This window comes from Anabas testudineus, chromosome 18 (assembly GCF_900324465.2).
Source record: "Anabas testudineus chromosome 18, fAnaTes1.2, whole genome shotgun sequence".
In the NCBI taxonomy this organism is placed as follows: Eukaryota; Metazoa; Chordata; class Actinopteri; order Anabantiformes; family Anabantidae; genus Anabas; species Anabas testudineus.
Genome location: NC_046627.1, coordinates 124,577 through 135,710, shown reverse-complemented (window position 1 = coordinate 135,710; position 11,134 = coordinate 124,577). Strand labels below are relative to the sequence as shown.

General features: G+C 43.4%; 1 protein-coding gene across 1 annotated transcript in view; it reads left to right on the top strand.

Moving 5' to 3' along the window:
• Window positions 1-4,236: 4,236 nt before the first annotated feature.
• The window catches only part of LOC113166688, a 30,945-nt gene continuing 24,047 nt past the window's right edge, over window positions 4,237-11,134 (top strand). Inside the window, exon 1 of the mRNA XM_033326723.1 lies at window positions 4,237-4,446. Within this exon, the coding sequence (XP_033182614.1) occupies window positions 4,410-4,446 (37 nt within the window). The 5' untranslated portion in view covers window positions 4,237-4,409. The remainder of the gene's footprint in view (window positions 4,447-11,134) is intronic.

The window sequence follows — 11,134 nt, the reverse complement described above, 5'->3', positions numbered from 1 at the left end:
TTAGTCCATGCTTTCATCACCTCTAGGTTGGACTACTGTAATGCCTTACTGTCAGGCTGTTCAACCAGGTGCATAAACAAGCTTCAGTTAGTTCAGAATGCAGCAGCAAGAGTCCTCACTAGAACCAGAAGATACGAGCACATCACGCCTATCTTATCTACACTTCATTGGCTCCCCGTGAAATTTCGCATTGATTTTAAAATACTACTTTTGACATTTAAAGCATTAAATGGTCTTGCGCCACAGTATCTAAGGGAATTGCTAGTGTCTTATGATCCACCACGCCTACTTCGATCAGAGGATGCTGGCTGCCTGTCAGTGCCTCGTATCCTAAAAACTACAGCTGGGGGCAGAGCTTTTTCTTACAAAGCCCCAAAGTTATGGAATAGCCTTCCAAATAGCGTTCGGGACTCAGACACAGTTTCAGTGTTTAAGTCTAGGCTGAAAACCTATTTATTTAGTCAAGCATTTTGTAAATAGATCTGGGAAGGACTCATGGACGTAGAGCATTATGGTGAACTGGTATGTTTAGATGCTGTCTTCCCAACTCTCACTGATCACTCGGGTTTGTTGATGGTGAAGTGATTGGTTGCTCTACATCCCAGTGAGCCCTCATCTCTGTGTTTCCTTCTGAACCCACCCTTTTAGTTAGGCTGTCATAATTAGTCCTGCCGGAGTCCCTGCTGCACTACACTAAATATACATTCACCTCAAACTTTATCTGACTGTGAATACAACTAACTGCAATCTCTCTCTTTCTCTACCTCTCTATTTCCCTCTTCCTGTCTCTCTGTCGAGCTACACGTCATTCCACCCTCTGCCCTCTGGACCTGTCTGACTCGTCCTGATGCCCAACTTCTGGCTGGAGATCTCGTCGCCTGGATCCACCGTTTGCCCTATGGGATGCGTGTGGAGACTGGAGTTGGTCACACACTACTTTGAAGTCGGTCTTGGCCTTGGCGGACGTTGGAAGCTGTTTCTTGGAGGTCTTGACTCAACACTCGATAGTCAAGGAATGGAACAAGTCTGCCTGTAATTAACTAACTGGACTCCATATTAACTTAAAAGACATTAACTGTTATACTGGACTGCTGCCTACACAGCATGTAATCACCCATTTGAGGATGGGTTCCCTGTTGAGTCTGGTTCCTCTCAAGGTTTCTTCCTGTTGCCTTCTCAGGGAGTTTTTTCTTGCCACCATCGCCCTCGGCTTGCTCATCAAGGACAATCTGATTATTATGATTCATACACATTCACTGTTCATGTACTGTTCTTTGGTTGTAAAGCTGCTTTGTGACAATGTCAATTGTAAAAAGAACTTTACAAATAAAATTGAATTGAATTGAATCTCTGGAGGGGATGACGTGTGGGATTTGGGAACTGTCTCCACCATTACAGTCCTGGGCACCCACATCTCAGCCAACCTCTCCTAAGCACCTACCCTTGCCACCTTCTTTACCAATAAGGTGGAAGCCATCAGTTATTTTCTTCCAACAGATACATACCACTAACTTCATATCTCTTGCCTCGTTTGCCATTCTGACAGAGGACAATACATCCATTCTCCTCCTCTTAAACCATCCCACCACCTGTTTTGTTCACTCACCTTTAACACTAGAAGTACGACAGACGGGTCAAATGACAATATACCTAGGAGCCCGGCAGAGTGGTCAAATGACAACCTGGCCCCCTGTGGACAGCTGCTTTTATTATGTAAAGACGGTCTTTACCGGCACACGTCGGGGTGGGGGGAGATGGGGGGAGGGTTGTCGCTGACTCACCACAGGAGGAACGGAGGCCCGCTGAAGCTCTGCCTCACCAAGACATCTTATGGAGACATCCACACTCATCTTCTTCTTCCTTCTCCAAAGCGGGACGACAAGTTGTCTTTGCCGCTAAACTGGGTGCAGTTCTCAAGTTAAAAAATAGCAACTTACAAGTAGGGTACAAGGGTAGGTCTTGCCTAAGGACCCCTGCTGGTGGTAGACCACGGCTGGGATTTGAACCCCAGTTTCCCACATGGGAGGTGGTGATGTTACCACTACACTAACCAGCCGGATACTAATGATTTAACAAAGCTAAGAACAGAACCTGTAGTGTTCTGCAGGGAGCTATTGTTATAGTGTTACATTACAAAAATACGATAATCTAGATAAAACAACACAGTAAATAAGGAGAAATAAGGAGGTGTTCTTGTTAGTTACCAGAGGTAGAGTTGTATATGTGAATTTCTCACTCTAATATGTTTTCTAAAACCACGCAAATCACGAATGTGCAAAAAAGAAAGTAACAAATAAAAAATCACAATGGCAGAAGTGACACATCCAGGGCTTCTGATTGATCCACTGTCCACATGTGAACCTACAGCAACCAGCACATCTCTTGGTCGTGAGGTTCACAGTGCAGCAGTGCTTCACCTCGCACTGGGCTCTTTTTCCAGGACTTTCCAGGTGTGGGGGGTTGATTTCGAAGCTCTTGCTCCTTCGTTGCCTTTTTTCCTGTGCAGCTGTTGAATGAAAGTGGGCGGGGCCTTCCAATAATAACAACAATAATAACAGTAATAACAATAATAATAACAATAATAATAACAGTAATAATAATAATAATAACAATAATAATAATAACAGTAATAACAATAATAATAACAGTGGGACATCTACAGACATAGAAATCAGGTGGGCCACTGACCCGTGGGTTGAATGGCCCACCTGATGACCCAAATCAGGCCAGTCACCATTCAGAAGTGGGAAATTGCAACAGTTCTCCATGAAATAATGTCCTCACTGTAACATTTCGGTGAAGATTCTCAGTCGTCCAGGTGAAATTATCTGGAAGTTGAGTCATGGCAACTGGACTTCCTTTAGTTAGTTGAAACGTTTCGCTACTCATCCAAGTAGCTTCTTCAGTCTGAAGATAGTTGGTTAGAGGCCGCAAATTTATGCTCCAAGGCTGGTTTCACTCCACCCCTGAATAGGCTCGTTAGGTGAAACAAAGGATGGGGGGGATGTGAAGGATATAATGATCACACCTCTGCCCACCCCCTCGTAACACCTAAATGGGTCGTTAAGTGTGTCCAACCTGGTGCAGGTGTGAACTGTTTCTGGCCTTTTTGGGGATAGATGAAAGGGCAGCATGATAAATAGAAGACAGGTTGTGTCTAAGTCCTCCACCTCTGTTGAGAGAGGGAGTGTTGATCTGCACATGCAGGGCTTCCCTCACCCCTCTCTCAAACCACCACAGGAGGAGTAACACCTCAGGTCCTTAATCAGCTGTGTACCTTCATCTTAAGGATAAAGGACACTCATTTAAGGACTGTGACGTTAGAGCTCTATACAATGCTGACAAACAAAGTGCAAATAAAAACTGCTCAATAAGATAAAATTCACAAATACACTTTACTCATACTTGTGTGATGAACATTTTGTCCATCACACAAGACGCTATGTTTGGTGCACACCAAACATTGTACATCACCACAAACACATCATCCCCACTGTGAAACACGGTGGTGGCAGCGTCATGCTGTGGGGATGCTTCTTGGTAGGTTTGCTAAGGTAGAGAGTTAGATGATGAATGCTGCAAAATATAGGAAAATCCTGGAGGACAAATTTTATTCACTCTGCAAGACAACTATGGCTTGAGAGAAGATTTGTTTTTCAGCAAGACAATGACCTGAAGCATACAGCGAAAATTACACAGAAAGGGTTTACCGACAACAAGGTGAATGTTCTGGAGTGGAGTCAAAGGCCAGACCTCAATCCAATAGAGAATTTGTGGATAGAAACATCGAAGGGTGTGAATACTTTTTCTAGGCACTGTATACTGAGTTTTCTGTATTGATGTTATTGTGTGTTTGTGTTGATGTGGATCTTTTCTGGCTGTGGCTCCTCTTCTTTCTGTCTAAATTCAGAGCGGCTGTAACAAGGCAAAACAATTTCCCTTTAAGATGAATAGTTTGAAGTTTTTTAATCTTTAAATCTTTAATCTAAAGCTAATAAAAAAAGAAAATATTTTAAAACATTTCCCCAGTGGTCTAGATAACTAGTATTACTTATTTTCCACTGTTCTAGTTGTATTATTATTATATTAATCCGTATAATGTTAATGTTACTGTTTCCTCTGGCAACATCACTGTTTTGTGAAAGATTATAAAGCCATGTTTGTTTTGTGCATTTTTAATAAAAGCATTTCCACCCCACAGAACGAGCTTTTATTGTGAAGGTGTCCTCCTGAGTCTGACTTCCTGTTGAAATCGAAACTAAACCTGTTTTCAGTGCGTCGGTGTCTTCGAGAGGAGAAAGTAGAGAGAGGAGCAGTTAGTGTGGATTAATATCTGTACTGATCTGTAGTCAGTTCAGGGACAAGTGGATTTAACAGGACTCTGGACTCTGTGGAGGTTTTTACACAAGATGAAGATGTTTGTGTTGATGCTGATTCTGCTGAACGGTAAGAAGAACTCTGATCATCACAAAGAACTGAAGCTACAAATATTAATGTTAGAATAAAAACTATAAAAAGAACATTAACATTAACAGAACCACAGACTGTAACAAACAGTAGATTTATTTCTGTTGATCGTTACTTCTGTTACTTCCTCCTCCGTCCACGGCGCCATGTTTGGACGGATCCTCACTGTTAGAGAACAGTTTGTACAGTTTCTACTGTTTGTACAGTTTCTATAAACTAACTAATAAATAAAAAGAACATTAACAGAACCACAGACTGTAACAAACAGTAGATTTATCTCTGTTGATCGTTACTTCCGTTACTTCCTCCTCCGTCCACTTCGCCATGTTTGGGCGGATCCTCACTGTTAGGGAACAGTTTGTACAGTTTCTACTGTTTCTACTGTTTCTATAAACTAACTAATAAATAAAAAGAACATTAACAGAACCACAGACTGTAACAAACTAACTAATAAATAAAAAGAACATTAACAGAACCACAGACTGTAACAAACAGTAGATTTATCTCTGTTTAAAGTTACTTCCGTTACTTCCTCCTCCGTCCACGGCGCCATGTTTGGACGGATCCTCACTGTTAGAGAACAGTTTGTACAGTTTCTACTGTTTCTACTGTTTCTACTGTTTCTATAAACTAACTAATAAATAAAAAGAACATTAACAGAACCACAGACTGTAACAAACAGTAGATTTATCTCTGTTTAAAGTTACTTCCGTTACTTCCTCCTCCGTCCACGGCGCCATGTTTGGACGGATCCTCACTGTTAGAGAACAGTTTGTACAGTTTGTACAGTTTCTACTGTTTCTATAAACTAACTAATAAATAAAAAGAACATTAACAGAACCACAGACTGTAACAAACTAACTAATAAATAAAAAGAACATTAACAGAACCACAGACTGTAACAAACAGTAGATTTATCTCTGTTTAAAGTTACTTCCGTTACTTCCTCCTCCGTCCACGGCGCCATGTTTGGGCGGATCCTCACTGTTAGAGAACTAACAACTCTCATCGTTTAGCTTTAGACGGCGTTTCCAGTCATGTGGGACACCATCAACAACGCCGCTTTGCTTTAGTATAATGATCTCTGCCCTCTGGTTTTCACAGCCAGTAAATTCAATCTAGATCAGGGGTCTCAAACTCAGTTTACCTGGGGGCCGCGGGAAGCAGAGTCTGGCTGAGGCTGGGCCACATCAGATTTTCCACAAGAAAAGTTTTGTTAAAAAAAAATCCTACCTTCTCAAATCTCTTTATTTTTATTTTTTAATACAAAATAATATGAAAAAATAAACACATAAAAAATGTATAAGAAAAATAAGTAATAAATAAATTAAATAATAATAATAACAATGAAAATAATAATAATAATACAATTTCTCTAGTCTGTGATTATATGTGGTTTCTTCAGTCTTCTCTATCCGCTGTATTCATGTATCAATGTCTTTATTAACAGTTCTTTAACCTTTAACCTTCTTCTGAACATGAATTGAACATTGAAGAACATCAGCTGTTCTTCTCTTGTCTACTCCTTGCTGCTACAGACCTGGCAGCGCTTCCTCTCCCATAGTCGAGCCACATTTGTCTTGAGGGAGGAAGCAGCTGAGACCCTCAGTATGGTTTAAAGATGATCATCCGTAAGTCTGGACCTGAACTTGAACTTATTGAAGTTTAGCTCAGGGAAGCTGGAGGTCAGTTCTCTCAAAAACTGCAAATAACGCAATGCGAATAAAAACAATGAGCCATAAATAACAGTGCAACCCTATAATTGGTCCGGGTTACCGGGGACTGTTATTGCCGATGGACAGGTGTCGCTATGTGACTGTAGACTACTGCATTGAGTTCCTTACTTTTCTATTAACCCGCCGCAAAAGCATTACTTTGACTTATAATGTCCCGCTGGGCAGCAACTTAAAAAACCTTTTTTTTGAAGGTTGTAAACGCAGCGCTGGGGCGAATGTCCGCGTGTGCTTCATAGAAACAAGGCCAGGCTGAACTCTCCATGGCAAAGCTGTTGTCACTCATCGAGAAATGTTTCTCTGGTTGGATTAAGCCCGGCTGATGTCCCGCCCCCGAGAACCATATTTCTCAGCGTGATTGGTTGGTTCGTTCAGATAAGATAAGATAAGATAAGATAAAGCTTTATTGTCATTGTACAGTCACACTTGGTACAACAGTACAACGAAATTGCAAAACTGTCCCACATTGGTGCAAGGAGAGAGTAGAAAACAACATAATAATAATAAAACAGCTTACAATTACCTTTCATACAAAAAGTATTTAAATATATATACATATGTTCATATATATATATATACACAATTATATATACAAATATACACATGCACACCAGCTGTATATACAGAATATACAATCTACATTCTTCTAGAAAAACTAAACCAGATGTGTGTGTGTGTTCATGAGGGCTATTGCTCTATTGTAGAATCTGTCTCTGAGTCTGTTTGTCCGTGACCTCAGCACCCTGAGTCTTTTTCCAGAGGGCAACCATTTAAACACCCGGTGTCCTGGGTGTGTGCAGTCTTTCAGGATGTTGCGTGCCCTCCTAAGACATCGGGTGCTGTAGAGGTCCTTCAGTGAGGGAAGAGGGTAGCCAATGATCTTTTGGGCAGTGTTTATGACCCTTTGTAGAACCTTTTTTTGTGCCATGGTGCAGCTTGAAAACCACACGGAGATGCAGTATGTTACCACACTCTCAATGGAGCAACGGTAGAAGGCAACCAGCAGCTCTCTCTTCAGGTTGACCCTCCTGAGGATCCTCAGGAAGTGAAGACGCTGTTGAGCCTTTTTCATTACCTCTGCGGTGTTTGAGCTCCATTGGAGGTCTTCATCTATGTGCACACCAAGGTACTTGAAGCTTGGCACCCTCTTCACACACTCCCCATTAATGACAATGGACTGCAGATCTGACTTCTTCCTCCTGAAGTCCACGATCACTTCTTTTGTTTTTGAGGTGTTTAGGACCAAGTTGTTGTCTTCACACCACCCCACCAGCCTCTGGATCTCATTCCTGTATGCCGTTTCATCACCGCCAGAGATGAGCCCCACCACAGTTGTGTCATCGGCAAACTTAATGACGACATTGTCTGGGTGTGTGCTGACACAGTCATACGTGTACAGGGTGTACAGCAGAGGACTCAGCACACAGCCTTGTGGGGAACCGGTGTTTAGTCTCAGGGCTGTGGAGAGATGAGGACCCACTCTGACTCTCTGTACTCTGTCAGAGAGAAAGTCTCTGATCCAACAGCAAGTGGTGGGAGGAAGTCCAATGTCCAACAATTTTGTTGACAGTCTGTACGGTATTATTGTGTTAAAGGCAGAGCTAAAGTCGACGAAGAGCAGCTTAGCATAACACCCTTGTGTTTCCAGGTGTGAAATGGTGGTGTGCAGCGCTGTGACGACGGCGTCCTCTGTCGATCTGTTAGCTCTGTATGCAAACTGTAGTGGGTCGAGTGTGGGTGGGAGGTAGGACATGATGTGATGTCGGACCAGTTTCTCAAAACACTTCATTATGACAGGTGTCAGAGCTACTGGTCGGTAGTCATTGAGGCTGCTGATGGAGGTCTTTTTAGGCAGTGGGACGATTGTGGCTGACTTCAGGCATTGTGGGATGTAGGACTGAGACAGTGAGCAGTTGAAAATGTTGGTGAAGACCCCAGCCAGCTGGTTTGCACACTCCCTGAGGACCTTCCCAGTCACACCGTCCGGTCCCGCAGCCTTCCTGGGGTTCACTGCCCTCAGCATACACCGCACTTCATGCTCCTGCACTGTGAGACTGAAGCTGCTGCAGTCTGAAGTATGGGCTTCAGCTGTTCCAGGTCTGTCCACCTCGAAGCGCGCAAAGAAGTGGTTTAACTCCTCTGCAAGCACAACATCACCCACAGCCGTCATGGTGTTGCAGGACTTGTGGTTGGTTAGGTGCTGGACCCCCTGCCACACCTGTCGTGTGTTGTTGTCTCTGAAGTGGTCCTCAATCCTCCTCTTATAAGCTGCCTTGGCCTCTCTGATGCCTCCTTTAAGGTTAGCCCTGGCTGCACTGTATTGCGCTTTGTCACCATATCTGAAGGCAACATCACGTTGCTTCAGCAGGACCTGGACCTCTTTAGTCATCCAGGGTTTCCGATTGGAGTACACCCTGTGACGTTTGACCACGGTGACGTTGTCAACGCAGAAGTTGATGTAAGAGAGCACAGATGTAGTATGCTCCTCAAGGTCCTGCTGTGCGAACACATTCCAGTCTGTCTCCTCAAAGCAGTCCTGCAGCTGTTGTGAAGCGCCCTCCGGCCATGTTTTTACAGTCTTTGTCACTGGAGGGGCTCTCCTCCTGACGGGGGTGTAAGCTGGAATCAGCAACAAGGACGTGTGATCAGACAAACCCAGATGTGGTAGAGGGGTTGCTCTGTAGCCTTTTCTGATGTTGCTGTAGGCTTTGTCCAGTGTGTTTGCACCCCTTGTAGCGCATTTAATGTGCTGATCAAATTTGGGGAGTACTAACTTTAAATCAGCATGATTGAAATCCCCAGCTATGATTTGCACTGCGTCAGGATGAGAGTTCTGCTGGGTGGTTATTGCATTGTGCAGCACCTCCATAGCTACGCTAGCATTAGCATCAGGAGGTACGTATACGGCCGTTACCATGAGGACGGTAAACTCTCGAGGAATGTAGAAGGGTCTGCATTTAACAATCAGATATTCCACATCTGGGGAACAGTAGCTGTCTACAGTCGTTGCATTTCTGCACCAGTTGTCGTTGATGTAGACGCATAACCCCCCTCCTCTGCTCTTACCGGAGTCACCGTTCCTGTCGTGGCGGTAGACCGTGCGGCCTGCTAACTCGATAGCCGAGTCCGGTATGGAGTGATTGAGCCAAGTCTCTGTGATTAATACAACACAACAGTCACGGAAACACTTGTTGGTTGCATTCTTCAGCCTCAGCTCGTCAATTTTGTTCACAATGGATCTGGTGTTGGAGAGGAAAAGGCTGGGAAGCGGCGGCTTAAATGGTTGTCTCTTTAGCCGCGCTAGCGGGCCACCCCTGCAGCCCCGTTTTTGCTTCCTTTGTTTACGTTTCCTCTTGGGCTTGCCGCTGGGGAGGACCATCCACGGAGACCCCTGGGGTCTCACAATGCCCTCTGGGATGTCGTGGGAGCGGTGGAAGTCCGATGTAATAATCATTTCACAGCTTAAACCCAAGCCCAGAAGATCCTGACGACTGTATATGTACTGTGCCCAGCATCCGGTGGTTTTTCCCAAAAAGTAGCACACCAAAACAAACATACACACAAAGTAAATAAAGAAAATAAAGCACCGTTCGTGAGGAGCAGTGAGCCGCTGCGTCTGTGCGCGCCGCCATCTTGAAAACAAAAGTTCAGCTCCACACCAACACTGTAAAGTACCAAACTTATTAAATTCGAATGCCGCACTAACATAAAACTTTCTTATTAAAGTGGGGGCCGCAAAATATTGTCCTGCGGGCCGCAATTGGCCCGCGGGCCGCGAGTTTGAGACCCCTGATCAAGATTGATCCAATCACGGTTGAACCAGGACAGTTCAGACTAAGTGAACACAATTACTTCTTTCTGATATAGCAGACATGATCCTCTTTCTTAACTTTAAAACGATTTTTTGTACTTTGTAGTAAAAGACCAATGACATCGCATAAAAATAACCCCTGCACTAAAGTTACTGCATGACTGTATGTATATGTTCTGTGTATTATGATAGCAAACCTCGGTCAAACCTGCCAGCATGCCATTCACAGGATCTTCTTTGACAATGAAAAATTATACTTGTACATTATAGTAAAAGGCTGACGATATTCAATTAAATAAATACATAAAAACATAAACAATATATATTTACCCAGTATCTGTGAATTTGTGGTTGTACTTTTTGCATTTCACATTATATAATTTAGAATACCACAAAGTACAGGTCAAAACCTACAGCTCCTAGAGCTCACTAAGTAAAGTGGAAGATAAGACATAGAAGATGTGGTTCAGGCAAGTGTTTTTCACAGTGTCATTCATTTTTAATGTTTTGTTGTTTTGTATTGGAATAGCAATGAAATAGTGGAATAAATTATTTTCCAATCTAATTTAATAGTTTCATGTCCCTGATTTGATCTTGAAGTGGTACCGCTGGACTTTGTGGACTGGTACCAGCAGAACCACCTCCAGATAAACCAAATAGCTGGTGGTGGATTTCTGCAGCCGTTCACAATCATTACCCACAACCTGGGAGTTCACCTGAACAATAAACTGGACTGGACAGATAACACGTCTACAATTTATAGAAAAAGCCAGAGCAGACTTTTGCTGCTGAGGAGACTAAGTTCTTTTGGAGTGCAGAGAGTACTACTTAAGACTTCCTTTGACTCTGTGGTGGTCTCAGCCATCATTTATGGAAGTGGTCTGCTGGTGCAGCAACATCTTCACTGCAGACAGGGAGAGACTGGACAAACTGATGGGGAAGGCCAGCTCACTCCTGGTGAGGCCATTCGATAAAGTACAGAAGGTTGGAAAAAAGACCATTGTACCCAAGCTTTAATCCTTGCTGGAGAATGAGTCTCTCTCCTCCTCTATGACATCGAGACATCCTAAATGTCTAAAGGACAGATATCACAGGTCTCTACATCCTGCTGCCGTTAGGCTTT